Source organism: Arachis ipaensis, chromosome B7, assembly GCF_059453495.1.
Source record: "Arachis ipaensis isolate K30076 ecotype BB chromosome B7, ASM5945349v1, whole genome shotgun sequence".
Classification (NCBI taxonomy): domain Eukaryota; kingdom Viridiplantae; phylum Streptophyta; class Magnoliopsida; order Fabales; family Fabaceae; genus Arachis; species Arachis ipaensis.
The window spans coordinates 865,923-882,849 of NC_142442.1; the positions used below are offsets into that span (position 1 = coordinate 865,923).

General features: G+C 29.9%; 2 protein-coding genes across 7 annotated transcripts; both read right to left on the reverse strand.

The window, feature by feature from the left end:
• Positions 1–572: 572 nt before the first annotated feature.
• On the reverse strand, positions 573–3,379 carry LOC107609585 (Sterile alpha motif (SAM) domain-containing protein). Its single transcript, XM_016311585.3, has 4 exons — positions 3,167–3,379; positions 2,860–2,940; positions 1,526–1,718; positions 573–940 (listed from the first exon to the last, which is right to left on the reverse strand). Exons 2-4 carry the CDS (start codon positions 2,911–2,913, stop codon positions 810–812), a joined length of 378 nt encoding a protein of 125 aa, XP_016167071.1. The 5' UTR covers positions 2,914–2,940; positions 3,167–3,379; the 3' UTR covers positions 573–809.
• A 6,686-nt stretch (positions 3,380–10,065) lies between these two features.
• LOC107609954 (uncharacterized) lies at positions 10,066–16,610 on the reverse strand. Of its 6 annotated transcripts, none has more exons than XM_016312018.3 (8): positions 16,470–16,610; positions 12,793–15,760; positions 11,954–12,692; positions 11,686–11,765; positions 11,506–11,616; positions 11,023–11,139; positions 10,826–10,952; positions 10,066–10,754 (listed from the first exon to the last, which is right to left on the reverse strand). In XM_016312018.3, exons 2-8 carry the CDS (start codon positions 15,721–15,723, stop codon positions 10,285–10,287), a joined length of 4,575 nt encoding a protein of 1,524 aa, XP_016167504.2. In that variant the 5' UTR covers positions 15,724–15,760; positions 16,470–16,610; the 3' UTR covers positions 10,066–10,284. The 6 variants fall into 6 exon arrangements, with proteins under 6 accessions (XP_016167504.2, XP_088349175.1, XP_016167505.2 ...); XM_016312019.3 differs by having other exon boundaries at positions 10,135–10,754; positions 11,059–11,139; XM_088493049.1 differs by lacking the exon at positions 11,506–11,616.
• Positions 16,611–16,927: the final 317 nt, after the last annotated feature.

The window sequence follows — 16,927 nt, forward strand, 5'->3', positions numbered from 1 at the left end:
ATTTCTATAAAAAATAAATAACTTCCTATAAAAATAAATATTTAAATTAATTAAATAATATTATTTAAATTAAAAGACTCACTAAAAACTAAAAATTTAAAGATCAAGGAACATTTTCCTAAAAATTTATCTTTGCGTAACACATAGTCAAACCTTTTTTTGTCATTAGATGAAAATTTAATCAAATCATTTAACGACTCTCAACTATCAACTTCACGTGAGTTGAGTGTACCTGAGTTTTCACCCGCTGACGTAGTTGTTAGCTTTATATTAATTTGCAAAAGATAACGTCAAAAAAGAAAGAAAAAATTCCGAAAAGAAAACTGTGATATTGATCAATTCTGTATAAATCCGTATCTTCAGGAAGATAACAAGAGATTAACTCGGTATAAAGATAACAATCCACAATATATTTTGGCCTTCGGAAATGTATAAGCAATTGGGAATGAACATGGGACATGGCCAGTGACTCTTGGATCTCACACAAACTATAAAGTTGGTGACAAAGGAGTTTTTCTCTTTTTTTTTTTTTTTTTTTCATTTGCGGGTACATGACAAAAGAGTAATTGAACTTGAAGAGTAAAGGCATATATAGTATTTTTCGTTCATATAATATGAGAGAATACATAATTACACAGCACCATAAATCATTACACAAGGACCTCGTTCTCCAGAAAAGAAACATACACCTTGTGGAATCATGAAAAAAAAAAAAAAGGCTAAACCAAAAAAAGTGAATTCCTACCTTCTGTGCTCTAGGCAAAAAGAAAATTGCTATAAGTACACGCATGGCAGTGGTTGTGTTGCATCTATGGCTCCAGCTTCAAAGAAACCACTCTTGATTGTCTGTTGGATTTTGCAACTTTTAAGAACACTGTGGATAGGCATGCCGGTGCCCACCACGGCCGCCGCACCTTTTGCTCCCCTTTCAGACAAGCCACTACAGAAATATGTACAAGTTAGCAGCACATAACAGATGCGGATATTTGTTCATTTACCCACAACATCTTGCTGATCTTAAGATTTTCATCATCTTCCTATTTTAACGTTGCGATAACAACAACATCATCTTTTAAGAAAAAGTCAGAGTACAAGACAATGATACAGAAGGATATGCACATTTCATGTCTCCTTATATATAAACATATCATATGCTTAAGGAAAGGATGTTTTAACTAATGAGCTTCACATGGTCAGACTTTTGAACCAACAAATCAGAACATAGTTGTCAGTTGTCACATCTATGGAGGATTGCTGCAAAGAAACTGTCATTTGAATATTACTTAGCTAAGAAAATTATCTGATATGATTAGACCCTATTGAACATTGATTGCAAGATATCCATTGATCTTTAACTCTAGCATGATCATGTTTCCTTAGACTGTTCAAATGGTGTGAAACAAATGATTGCAACAAAGACGACCAAGCCTTATCTACGTGATGAGCAAAAGGAGGAAACAAGAAAAAAGAGATTTCATTTTCACGTGTTTGTATGTGTACTGTTTGAAAGAGATGGGTTGAATACCTTTAATCCGTCTCAATTCCTTGCACAATGTAATGAAGTCTCCCCACCTCATGTGGCAGCGTCTTATGAAACGAAGGATCTGCTCAGTTGTGAACATAGACATTCCTTCCAAGTATTCGCCATTAACACCATGTTCTTTAAAAGTTTGGCGGTAACTGCCAAGATTTATAGTCTCCAGCCACAAGCCAACATCCTGATAAACCAGACTAAAAAGGATCAGCTAGAGAACTTGCTGTTAGTCAATTAAATTTATAACTGCCAATGACCTACATCATAGATTTTTACACCAGCTCAAGATAGAAGAAGAAGAAAAAGGTATTCATGAAGCTTAGGTCTGCTTCAACAAAACTCTCTTGTAAAGTGAACAATTCCCAATACAGTTAACATACATGAATATATATACCCCTTCGTGAGCTTGCTGCATTATAGAAGTGATTAATAACAATACGACATTATGTTGCCAACTTTATAACTAGCACAAAGCACCAGCCAACAATTAATGCTGCAACATCATGATCTTGATATGCTTAATGCAACATCAGACAAGTTCAAACTATAAAATGATTTTATAGCTCTAACAACCTACTTAACAACGCAACCAGTCACAACTCACAAGCACGAAGCCTAAGCTTGCCCTGATCCTACTGAGAGCAAAAATCAGAACAACAGATTTAAAAGAGCTGAAAATCATCAAAATGAAGATTTATTCCCATAAATCTGTTTGGGAAAAGGTATAAGCATTCAGCATGACCAAATATTTGGACAGTACTTTGATGCTTTGTAGAGAAAAATATCATATAATCCCTCACACTATGAAATATCAAACTGAAGAATTGAACAAAATTTCCTTACACAAATTAATCGAACAAAGCAGATACATGCCAATACAAACATTTCTTACAGTATCAAAAGCTTAATTAGCAAAAGCCTGGCTTCTCATTAAGAACACAGTTTTCCTACTTCAAATTTATCTGAATTTCCGAATTGAAAAAGAGACAGAAAGGGAACAGCGATACACAAGAAATGGTATGCTAAATTGTTAATCTTACTTCTAATAACATCATTGGTATCAAATTCAAACACAAGTTCCTTAAGTCACAACCAAGACTACCTTAGAGATTAGAGACTTAGAGCAAATTAGCTCATCCACCCATAATTTAGTTAAATTGAACGTCACATAGATCTAACTACATGTTAAAAAAATACAACTTATGAAAAAACAGTATCAAAAGGCAATATTTATTTATTTTTTATTCTTAAAACTTGAGGTAAATATAAACAATAATTGAAATAAATAAATCAAGTGAGTGAGTGTAATTGAAGAAATGAATAACCTCAACAGTCCAGATGAAGAAATCTAGAGGCTCCGGTGACTGTCCCTTGTTCATTTCCCAAATCAAAGTTCCCCAAATCACCTAAACAGAGCACCAAACACATAATCAGAAACCATCACAAACAATAACAAGAGCGAGAAAATTCATATAAAGATAAAAAGGTATAACTAACAAGGAAAAAGATCAGATAAAGCAGCTAAAATGGAAGCTGAAAATCGCAAGATCTCAAGTAATTAATTTTGCGGGGAAAACTAAACGAGAAAAATCAGAATTAAATATCAAAATTAGAGAGAATATATAAGCTTACCACTTTAGGCAACTGAGAAAACACGGTTAGAATTATAAAAAAGGAAAGGATAAAAAAGAAAGAAAGAAAGAAAGAAATTATAGGTTTGGAGAAGGAGAAGAAGACAGAGAGAAAGAAATGAAAGTGAAGAGTTGAGAGAGAAAGAGAGAGAAATGGGAACCAAGCTTTCTTTTTTTTTGTTTGAGCTCAGAAATGCATGTTAACGTGGTAGATGGAGTCCACGCGAGAGCATGGGGTGAGTTAAGACACGCGCCAAGTGTGACACTCAGCTCCATGCCAATATCAACCTCTTTCTTTCTTTTGAATTCGACTGAATATTTATCTGACTTGACAATTATCTCAAAAGGATAACGAGATCTTCTAAAAAAAATATTTAATCTGATCTTTAATATTTTTTTTGAAATAGATTAACTCTTATATAAAAAAAATAATTATTTTTTAGTATAAAAATTTTATTGTTTTTTTAAAATAATTATTAAAAACTAAATTAATTTTTTTTGTCAAAAATTTTATTTATGACTATTTTAAATTTTTCTCTTTGAATTTTGATGAGAATATTTTATTAATATCAGTTTCGTCAAGTTACTATTACAACTACGCATAGGTAGTAGCTACTACATTCTACTATTTTTTGTACGTACGGCCTACGGGTAAAAAGTAAATTCATTAGCTCTAGTAAGTTGACTTCAAAATCTATATGCAGATTTTTTTTTTTAAATATGAAGATAAAATTGGTGTAATTAATGGGCTAACTTTTTTTCATATTATACTGTTAAGACTTAAGAGTGATTTAAGTTAATATTATGATAAAATACATTATTAAACCAAACACTAATTAATATTATATGAAAGTTTTAAAATCAGAAACGTTACATACGTATTCTTGTATATATACCTATATAGATCGAATTAGTTAAATTCAAATTATATATTATAATATTAAATCAAATCAATATGATTCGAATTAATAAGAAACAATAAAAATTAAAATTATTTGTTTCAATTTACTATTTATAAGTTAATATATATTAACTTTAAAATATAAATGCATGTTAATAAGAAAATATTGTCGTTTAAACTTAAATAAAATATCAAAAAAATCAAAACGAATAGAAATAGAAATTCAAATTTTGTTTTTAATTCAAATTTCATAAAATCTATATTTTTATAAACTTATGAATTTAAAATAAAATATTAAATAATTTTTAAAAATTCAATAAAAATTATCATTTGACTCATTAGTATCTAAAGAATAATTACTGAGACTTTTAATATTAAAAAAATTAATATAAAATATAACTCAATATGACATAAGAGTTAAAATTTAAATTTTTTTACAATTAGAAAGAACAGATAATTATATATTATAAAATGACCAACTATATTTATACAATATATAATTTGAAAAATAATTAAAATAATAAGAGTGATAACAAAAATAATAATAATAATAAAACTTTAATTTTTATACAAATTTGATAATTATCTCTAACAAACTTTAAACGATTCAATTTTATACCTTAAATTAAACGATGTCATATTTAAAATTAATATCATAGCAAATCATAATTTAAAAAAATATTATTGTTAATCTAATATCAAAATAAAAAGAATAACTAATCTGACAAACTCTAAATTTAGGTAATTTCATTAGTTATAATATTTTTTCTTTTTATTTTTTTATTATTTTTTTTTTTTGCAAATTACACCATTTTATCCAATATAAAAAAAAAATAAACCTAGAGATGAAATGCCTTTATTGCAAAACAAAAACAAAAGTGTTTTTATTCAAGTCTTAGCCAAATTATTCAAAAGCATGTATTATTCTATTTTTTTTTTTCAAATTTGTTATTCTCTCCATTTTTAAGTTCTCGTTTAAAAGGAAAAAAAAATTCCGTCATTTATGAAATGGATTATTACAAGGTTTGGAAGAACAATATTATTTGAAATGAATATTAAATTTGTTATGAATTTGGGAGCTTGTCTTATATTATATATATTAAAACTTAGTTTCACAAATCTTTTTAGAGGTAATGTATTTTATGTTTGATAAATTAAAAACTACTTATTTTAAAAATTTAGGATCGTTTTTTAAAATACTTCAATTCAATAAATACTTTTAAAATTTTAATGTAGCACGATTTGTGTTAAATTTAAAACGGAATATTCTAGCAAGATTTATATAAATATAGAAAGAGAATATTTGTATATTTAATTTTTGTTTAGAAAAATCATGTGAATTTGTTATATTTTATTTATGTAAAAAACCTAATTTATATGTTTCAGTAACACATTTTTATATATCTCCAATAACATATGCTATTTGTTTTCAATAGCACATATTCCCTACTTTCAAATAATACAACATTTTTGCTTTCAAAAAATCACGATCTGTTCAGAACTTTTTATATCAGACTATGATTGAAGGTCATCAAGACTACTAGTGTATTCTAATCCAAACTACGATATATTAAGGAGTAAATGATAAATAGTTTTCTAATTTTTTATTTTAAAAATAAATAAGTTTTTGATTAATTAAAAAATAAAAAAGTCTCTTATTTTTTAAAATATGAAACATTTAAATATTTTTAGAGGATCGATTTGTCCTTATATAATTTAGATGAAAGAATTTATTTATCTCATATTTTAAAAAATCAAAAACGTTTTTTGTATTTTCAATTAATAAAAAAATTTATGTATTTTTGAATTAAAAAATTAGAGATTTATTTATCTTTTTCTCCATATTTTTTTGTGAGAAATATTAAAATGTTATTTCTGGACAAATTTTGAGCTGCTCAACATGATGTTGGATTGTTGATGATAAGCTAGTGATGAAACTTACCTCGCTAGGTATACATTCTCTATATGGACCTACTAATCTTTGGTGTCTATTTGAGTTTTTTTGGGAAAAAGAGAACTTTTTTTTTTTTGTTTACCAAACGGTATCTTTCAACTCGACAGGTTAAGGACTAAAACTAATTCGTCGCGTATCTGAGCTCCATTTAAGGGGTCTGTCGTTAGCCAATGAGTTGCTGCATGCATAAGATGATGTTCGAACTCTCGACACTTGTTTAAGCGGACGAGTGAGTTGACCACTCGACCAATCCAAGTTGGTTAGGAGAAAGAGAACTAACATAGAGAAGATATGCCTAGATACTTTGGACATTGTGTGAAAAATGTTCTAAATTGTTCTGTGGAGCCACAAATAATGCTAGATCAAGTTGATCAAAACATTGAACACTAAGGTTAGGTTTGATTTAATTAAGTGCATATTGCTTCGTATGAGTGAAAAAGAAAAAGAAAGAAACCATTAAAATGTAGATTATCTCATATATAAAATTATTAGAGGAAAGTATATTTTTTGTTTTTGATGTTTGTAATTTTTTTTAAAATATATGTTTAATTTTATTTAATTTTGTTACTAATATTTTTTATTTATTCAACTTTATTTTTAATATTTGTTATTTATGTCAAAATTATCTCTAATTTTTTTTATCCGTAATATTTTATACGAAATTATCATTTAAAAATAATTTTAACACAAATAAAAAATAAAATTAAATGTAACTAAATATTAGGAATTCAAAATATACTTTATCCAAATTATTATTAGTAATGCTTTGAGAATTTGAGTTTATGTAATTTTTGTTTGCATCTAATTATATAAAATCATGTTATCAATAGGGTAAAATGGAAAATAGAAAGATTGCACTATAGACTATAGTAATATTTAACTATATGGAAAAAAGAGAGGAGAAAGAAATAAATTAAGGGAGCCAATCAGATAAAAACCTCTAAAATGTCTTTTTTTTAAAGATATTTTTTAATAATTAAAATTTAACACATATAATTGATTAAACTGTATTAATTTTTGTCAAAATTAGGTCAAACAAATTAATTTGACCGAAAAAATAGTAAATCAAATTTTAAATTGATCTAAATTAATATTATTTTTATAGAAAATGACTACAATATTCCTATTATAAAAAATGACTAAAATACTCCTATTATATATATTAATTTTAAAAATTCTAAATTCTAGCCTCTTTTTTCTCGGTCCTCATAAGTTAGGATTTAGAGTTTTTTAAAATTAATATATATACATATATATAATAGAGGTATTCCATTTATTTTTCATAATATGGATATTGTAATAATTTTTTATAAAAAAATATTAATTTAGATCGATTTAAAATTAATTTATTAATTTTTCGGCTAAATTGATTTGTCCTGTCTAATTTTAATAAAAATAATACAATTTAATTGATTATATGTGTTAAATTTTAATTATTTAAAAATATTTTTGACATCTTTATCTGAGTGACTCCCATAAATTAAACTAGATAAATTGCTTAAACTTTATTTCCATGAGTGCAATTATTAGACAAGTTATATTACAAATAGGCAACATATAGAAAAAAATAAGATGAAAAGAAGAAATTGATTAGTCAAATATTTTCTTTTTCTTTCTTTGTGAAGACTGGAAAATACATGAAAAAAAATTGTTAAATACCAATTAACTAAAATATTATTTATGAATGCTCTTCTTCTCGAGTAATAATAAGTCTGCCTTTAAAAAAAATTATATTTATGAATATGCATAAAATATTATTTTCTTCAAAAAATATTTATCGTTACAGAATTGATCGTTTTTTATTTTTGTTATTAGACTTTCAATGATGTTTTCAAATCATGTAGATAGTTTATGTATTTTTTTTTTCATGTAGGGAGCACAAATCTAAAGGTTAAATTTGTGATTTTTAAATATCCAAATCTAAGAGTTAGATTTGAGTTTTATATTTTAATTTTTTTAAATATTATATTAAAAAATTTTAAATGTTTAAATTAGACTCTCCAATTTATTTTAGGGTAAAAAATTTTTTTTATTTCAACATAAAATGGACCTTTTAATTTGTGTACTATAAAATCTGATTTTCAAATTTTTTTACTTTCTCAAAGATGAGGATCTAAAAATTTTATAAATAAATCTCTTAATTGTTGTAGAAAACATCAAGAAAAAAATGACACGTAGAAGCAGTAGATAACAAAGGGAGCAGTTCACTTAGACTTAGACATCAACTCAGAAAACCAGGCACTTATTTCAGACCCAAAAAGTGGTCCCAAAATGTCTTGGTTCATTACAACATCATCATCTTAGATTTGGGACCCACTCAAATAATCATACTCCTCCTAAGTACATTTAAGTAGATCAGATGCATGGTCAATAAGTCCTCCTTGTCAACCACCATGATAATGGGTTAGAAAACATTTTTTTAATTTATATTGAGATAAATAAGGATTTTTTTTATAATAAATATCTTTATATCTTTAGAAAAAAATAAGGATGCAAATAGAAATTTGATGACTATTGCAAAAGAGAGATTTTGAATATAAAAAAAATCCATATACTGTAATACATATAATCAAATATGTACTCTTTTTTTTTTTTTACCAAAGATATGAGACTCAAACTCGCAACCTCTTAATTGAATATGGGGAATCTATGTTATTTGAACTATTACTCATTGATGAAAATTTGGAAAGATAGGAGACTCCAACCCGCAACCTCTTAATTGAGTATGGAGAGTCTATGCCATTTGAGCTATTACTCATTGGTTGTCAAATATGTACTGTTATATCAACAAAAATAATTATTTTTAAATTGTATTAATCTGATTGAATAATAAATGTGTAAAATTATTATATCAAAATTTAAAACTCTTTGATTCTGCTATGATATTTATTTTACGTTATTTTAACTTTTTCTTCTAATGAACGATGGCTTCTCAATAAACATATTCAAAGGATTTTTATCACATGATGGAGAATAAAAATATCATATTTTTAATTTGGAATTGAAAGATGATTGGGAACATGAAAATAGGCTTGACACATGAAAAATTGAAAGATGTGATTAAGAAAACGACAGCAAAACATCAAACATATCAAATTTAATTTCATAGTTCAAAGAGAAAGGGAAAAAAAAGAATGAAACACGTGACATGAATATTTATTACTCTTCTTACTAGTTAAGACAGTAAGTACTTTATATTCTACATTTTAGAAATAATAAAAGAAAAATTATTGGGATCAGCAATTTTTTTTGTATTTTTTATTATTATTTAATCAGTATAAATATGAAATTATTTTTAATAAATAAATTTTATTAATTTATATATGTAAATTTTAAAAAATATATGTATAAATTGTATTGATTTATATGTACAAATTCTAATAAATATAAACACAAATTATATATTTTTTGTGTGCAAAACTCTTTAAATATGAAAACAAATTATTGCTGACAAAATACTGACTAAATAGTGGACAAAAATGATAATATTTGCATTGTTCATAATAAAATATTTTTTTATCGATAAAAATATTTTAGAAAAGTGGTTAGTATGCTGATAAACCAAGTAATTTATAGTTTAATTACTCTGTTAGTCCTTAGTAAAATTTTCAATTAGGTTTTTATATTTTTTTTTAATTGAGTTTTTGTACCAAATTTTATTTTTAATTAGGTCTCTATATTTTTTTCCTTTTATTTGACCCCTGCACCAATTTTTTTTCTTAATTGGGTCCCTATATAATTAAACCAATTACTGTTAAGAGGGACTTAATTTAAAAAAAAAATTGGTGCAACGACCCAATTAAAAGGAAAAAAAGTACAGAGACCTAATTGAAAATTTTGTGAAACTATAAGGACCAACAGAATAATTAAACCTAATTTTATTTTATATATTATTTTTGGGTAATAAATAATATACTTTGAGGCAGAGAGAGAGAGAGACAGAGAATGAATGCAGGAAAGCAACATAAAGTAAGTGAATAATATGCATCTTAAGAAAAAAAAAAAAAGAAGTGGGATCATATATCATACAACAGTATATCCAAATAGGAAATCAAAACATTTCTTTTGAGAAATCAACAAAGTCATTGAGATTATTTTGTCAATTTCATCCCTGACAAAATAAAGAGGAAGCTAAATTTTTGAGTGCAGCAATTTCTGCATCACAATTTTGCTATGATCAATTATAGCACTGAGTGGTATGTAGTTATTACAAAACACATGCATGTAATTGAGTGCTTGCTTGCACAAGAAACAATTCAATAAATCAAAGAAAATCAAAACATCTTTTGTGAGAAGCAACAAAGTCTCTGAGACTAACAATTTCAGCCTTAATGCTTTGAAGTTGCTCAGTTAGATGATCATGCTTCTTAAGAAGCTCACCAAGTTGTTCTTGTGCATGATCCACCTTATTAGTATCCTTAACCATAACCATAACACGTTGATGCATTTCATGAATCCATGACTTGTCAAATCCCAACTGAATAGCTTCATCACAGAGTTTCTGGAAGTCCTTCTTCCGTTGAGGAGTAACACTGGCCGGAGATTCGTTCCGAAGGAAGAATAATATATCTACCAAAGTCTTCAACATCCAAGCTTGAAAGCGCATGCTGAAATCCTCAACAACTTTCCAAAGATGAGGATACACAGCTATTGCCTCAGCAAGCAGTGCAATTTGTGCATCATCAAGATCAGAACACTGCTTAAATGCTTCCAATTTCGTTATCATCGACGAATCTGCACATGAAAAATGGTAGTATTAATAACATTATCTATATTTTAAAATAAAAAGAAAGAAGATTACTAACCTCCATGAACCTCAATATTGCTATTAGAGACAACTTGCTTATCTGATAAGTGAGGTTGCTCTTGCTCTTGGATACTATCTTTAACATCCTGCATTTTTTGGCCTTCTTTAATCTTGTCCTCAACATTCTACACACATCACAGAATAGAACAATTTCACTATCATGTATTTGAAAATTGAAATGAACAGCTAACTTACAATAGAGGGTATTTTATATAGAGGTTTTGCTACTACTTCTGAACCAAAAATTGGTGATATTGGCTTCAGTGATGCTGGAACTTCTCCAACACAGGTTTTCTCTATTCCTTCAATACTCTGCAATTTCCATATATAAGACATATTGTTCAATTATTTAACCTCATTGATAATACTTCAGTGTCTCTAGTTTAGTTTCCTTCTTCAGCTGCTAATGTTAAGTTTCAATATTAGTAGGTTCATTTAATGATAGGATCATCAATTCATCATTCACAAGGTCTTTGATATTTTATAAGATGGTCATCACTTTCTTACTAATTGAACTCTCAATATTTTGTATAACATTCAAAAGTTAATACAGTATATATGTCATTAACTCCTGTAAGAAGTAATGAATAAGTGCACAAGCATAATTGTTAAAGCCACTCATTCTCAGATTTTCCAATATTGATTCAGAAAAACAGTAGCTTAGAGCATTATTCTCACATGTGAGTGTGCTTTATGTACAGCAATGTCCAAGGGACTTGTAGATGTAGATGGTATATCAAAATAAGAAGATTTTCCAACAATTTTGATCTCTGCTTCTTCTTCTTCAATCTGGAAACACTAAGTCATAATATGGCTTTGTTTGATAAGAAAAATAAGCAACAAGGAATCAGAAAAAACCTGATCCGATTTATTAATCTCGCGAACCCTGTCGAGTACTTTCCATTGGTCAATTCCAGCTATTTCCAGATCCTCCAGATCTTCCATTAGACAGGGAAAATTTTGTAGGAACAAAAATTATTAATGTATAAACTTGTACATTAAAAGAATAATGTATATACCACTTTATCCAAATAACCAGTTTTTAAGACATGAGAAAATACTAATTCACTATAGAGAAATCATATGTGAAAATATAAACAGTTAAAATCCAGTTGCACAGACTTACCTATATCCAATTCAGAGATTTTTCGTTCAAACTCCTTGAAGGTAGCAACCGATGAAGTCAGAGGGAATTTTGGACATTCATCGATGACACAAAGTGCTGCAGAGGGCAGTTCAATTTCTTGGCAAAGATTAGACATGGACATCAGCATTAGAAGTTTAAGCTTTGGAAGCTTAACTTGCACGTTTCTTATTTGATCACTTTGTCTTTCTTCACATCTGATCAATTCTTTTAGCTTACCAGCTCCAACTATGATGAGAACTTCTAGATTGGGAAGGTCATTCGATTCGGAGACAAGGAATAAACTTTCCAAGTTCTGGCAGTCTGTAATAATCAGTTCAGACAGCTTTGGGAAGCATGGCTGTGGAGGAACACAATTTGATAATCTGTGATTCTCTGCATCACCCTCTTCAATGATCAACTTCAGTTCCCGGCATTTTATAATCTTTAGATGCTTCAATTCTGGAAGGCATCTCATAACAGAAGCAGGAAAGGTTACCTCCAACTTTTCACATCTTTTGATCTCTAATGTCTTTAGATTTTGGAAGACAAAAAAGTTTTTCAAACCTACACAAATATACTTCATCTGACGTAGATGCGAAAGTTCTAGATGTCTTAACTGTAATCTCACCGGTTGCTCAATGATCTCGGCCTGTTCGAGGCTAAAAATAGTTTCTACTTTGGACTTGTGTATACATATGGTTTCCCAAGAGAGGAAGTCCTTCTCAATGGCCACTGTGTCCTGTAACTTGTAAGACAAGGAAACAAATGAATGAAACAGAATCAGGATAATATACAAGGAAAGTAATTTCAAGTTAACTATGCCTCATCACTTTGCTCACCTTGCATTCATTAGCCTTGAAAGTATTGATGGACATTATCTTAAGCTTTGGACAATATTCCAAATAAAACTTATGCAGAGATGGCCACTCTGCACTGTAACACTGGGGGAAAATGCCAATCATGTTCCAATTATCAGTAAGTCGAAGCACCTGAAGCGCAGGAAACTCGATGTTGATTCCATTTTGATGACTTGTATCACCATCTGTGCTGCATTCTCCAAACACATATTTCAACTCACCACAATAATCTATATCCAAAGACTCCAATTGCACAAGGCCTTGAGAAAAAGTAACTGGGATTACATATTCTAGCATTTGGCACCCCATAATATGAAGTTTTTTCAATTTTGAGAAGATCACCCTATGGTCCTGTCCACTTATCTCCTCATCTTCAAGTATATGCTTCAGTTCATCACATGAAAATATCTCTAGCTTTTCCAACTGTTGCAGACCTCGAGCAATCGCAGGTGTGAAGAGACATGTTTTCAGTGGACATTTGCTTATATATAGATGCTCTAGCTTCTCAAAAAGGCCAATAGGAGGCACACCATGATATAAAGCTCCAAAATTCTTCATTCTTTCGAGTCTTAGTTGCCGCAACCTGGAGAACATATTTCTCAGCCTTTGTTGGGGATGATTGCTGTTTTCAACCAAACACTTGATCTCATCAGAATCACATAACCAAAGCTGAATACAGCCATAATCCATAAATCCTTCTCTTTCAATTTGGAATATATCAGGTGTGATATTTTGTGCACCTCCAACAATATTTGCTAGAAGCAGAACCTCTGCTTTCTCTGCCAAAGCCACAGCTGATGCATTTGATGTATCAAAACAGCTAAGAATTAAGGTTCTACGACAGCTAAGGATTTTATCTCCATGACCCTTAAATTTGTGTCCTAGTTGTATATGGTACCTTGCCAATGCTTGAGGGACTCTAAAATTTCTGAAGAATTCAGTTTGGCCTCCATTACCATTGTCCCATTTAGATGTCTCACCATCAATGTAAAGTTCTTCCAATGATGGCCTTCTTCCGATTACTTGAAAAGGATTTCTCTCCATTTTGCATTCTGACAAATGTAGCAGCCTCAATTTTGTTAGTTGTGCCATTACATCTTCAGTTAACTCCAAGAATGAACAACCAAGCAGCGTAAGGCTTTCGAGCTTTGTCATATATCCCATGGAAGAGATGTCACCTAATTTCCACATCTTCAGCCATAAACAACGAAGGTTTATCAACCACTTAAACGACATGGTTGATAATGAGCTAGTACCAAGGCCTTTGCAGCTAAGAAACAAAACTTGAAGCCTTCCCATTGTTCTGAACATTTCATCTGATACTTCTGAATTTGTTTCTAAGCATAGAAGTTCAATACTTGAACAGTTTAGTTCACTTGGAAACTCCTTACACAACAGATACCTTATTGATCTGGATTCCAAAATTGCACTATTTTCTAACACACACTTGATCACCTTGTTGTCATTGTTTGCAATGCAAAGGGCTACGTCGCGAACCAAATCATGCATCTTGACACGCTTTCCTCCTCCAATATCTGATAGCAAACAAGAACTTATGAGTTTGTTCTTAGCTGCACATACTTCATTCCTTGCCTCCTCATATGACCAAACTTCTCCAACCATGCCAAGTCCTATTGCAAATCTAATTAGAGTTTCAACTGGGATTTCATAACCTTCAGGGAACACAGAACACAACAAGAAAAGTGACTTGGCTTCTTTGGTATCCAAGTTGTCATAGCTTACTCTGAAGCATTTATAAGGATCTTTCAGACCTCTCTCAATATTCACCGGAATTGAATTCCTCAATCTAACCAATGCAACATTCCAATCATCTTCAGCCTTGCCTTTCAAAGTGCTAGCCAGAGCAGCAATAGCAACAGGCAATCCTTTGCATTCATCTGAAATCAGTCTTCCCAGATGCTTCAAGTTATCCGAAGTGCTTCCAGATAGTTGTGCTTGATTCTGGAAAAGCTCCCACGCTTCTTCATCAGTTAAGGTTGATAAGTAAATCATTCTTTGACAATTCATCAGACTACAAACTGTTTCATATTGTGTAGTGATGAGAACCTTGCAGTTTCTATGGTTTTGACCTGATGGAATTCCTATAACACCAAAATCAAGTGATTGCCATAAATCATCTAGAATGACAAGAGTTCTCTGGTCATCAAGATTCAATCTCGCGCGCAAGCGCTGTGCTCTCTCCGATTCTCCTCCTTCTGGAAACTGAAACTGCAAAGCACTGGCAATTCTATCTTGAATCTTCCTGACATCTACTATATTAGACACAGACACAAAAAGCACCTTATCAAATAGATTCTCAGCTTCTGCAGTCCTCATAAGTTCCATAGCCATGGTGGTTTTACCACAACCTCCCATGCCATACAATCCAATAGTAGTAACCTCATCATCTTTTAGTGCCTCTAGAAGCTCCTCATAGTCACCTTCTCTGCTATCAAACTTCAAACAATTTTCCAAGAAATGTTGCTTGCTTGGAAGTGAAGCAATCCTTTCATATTGTATATACATTTTACCTTCTTGAACACACATTTCAACTTCCTTTCTTCTTTTTGCTAACTTCTTGGCTAGATGATACTTCCAAATCCAATTTGGACAGTAGCCAAAACAACAACTCCTGTTTGTTCTTGCTTTTCTTATTAACTCCTCTGCTTTATCTTTGAGAGGGTTAGATTTCTCCAACCATGCATTCACAACTTCAGCATTCTTTATTACTTGTTTTCTGGCATGTTTAACTCGGTCTTCAACACTGTTCCTTGTTGTGATTAACTTTTCTTCCTCTTGTTCAAGGTCTTCAATGAAATCATTGAAGCAACAAGGATAGCGCAATTGATTTGTTGTTCCTACCACCAAATCTCTTGAAATGGAAGAGGCAAAACCAGAAATGCAATCCATCATAAGTTCATAACTCCACTAAATATTAATGCAGCTTAACCTGAACACAAGAATTGAAGAGATCGACTTAAATCACTTAGTTTATACTAATTCATGCAAATTCTTATTTCCATTATCGGAAATGTTTGGTAACCAAAGAAAATCAGCCAAAAACAGCCATAACTTGCCTTATTTAGCATTCATTGCTTTTTTTTTTGTCTCCCTAGCATTACCCCAGTGTCATTCCATAGTCAATTATTGGCATTTTTATTTCGAGTAATGCTAAGAAAACAAAAAAAATTTCCAACATTGCCTTATTTAGTATTCATTAATTCTAATAACAATTAATGAATACTAGTTAAAACAAATTCTAACTGTTTTTAACTAATTGTTACCAAATATTTCCGTACTATTTCTCTATTTATTTAGCTGGCCAATATTTTAAATGCAAGTAAGTATTATATTTTGATAATAGATAGATATATCATTGAAGTAATTTAGAAAAATGGTTTAATTACTTTGTATTTCTCTATAATTGTACTCAACTTTCAATCAAATTCCTTAAATTTAAACATTTCTAATAAAATCAAATCTCTATATTTATAAACATTTTCATTTAGGTCCTTTTTGGTTTGGCAATCTAGTCTATATATTAGATGATAAATACTTATTTGTTTCCAAAAGTTTTGGTTCAATATACTCAGTGGAATTGTAACTTCAGAAATAAGAAGCCTTTTTCATGATTAACTGATTTGTGTGTTAAAGTTTACCTTGTTTTGTTGAGTTTCCAACACAAGCTTGAAGGTTCTAGATAGATCAGAGTGTTCCCTCTTCAGTTCATTCTCTTTCATTCATCAAGTTCCTCCAGGTTAGCAATGATTGTGTTTGTGAAGGTCATTGAATGATCCATTTCTTACTCAAATTAACAACCAAACAAAAGTAACATAATAACTACAATTCTATCTTCATGCAAGACCGTGGGACAGCGTTGACCCCTTAGTCAATGCAATGGTTTGATTTTTCATTTTTCTTTTTTTTTCTGGTGGGCTTGAGTCGCGTTAGGCCCAATACTAACATAAATGGGCTTATTTGTTACCCAGTCTTAGGAGGCTGTGTATTAGCCCACTAGGCCCAATATTAAACCGTGGAGCTAGCCATCTTACTCATCCGGAACCCTCCACAGTCGAGAGTCCAAGGAAGAAGAAGAAGAAGAAGAAGAAGATACACA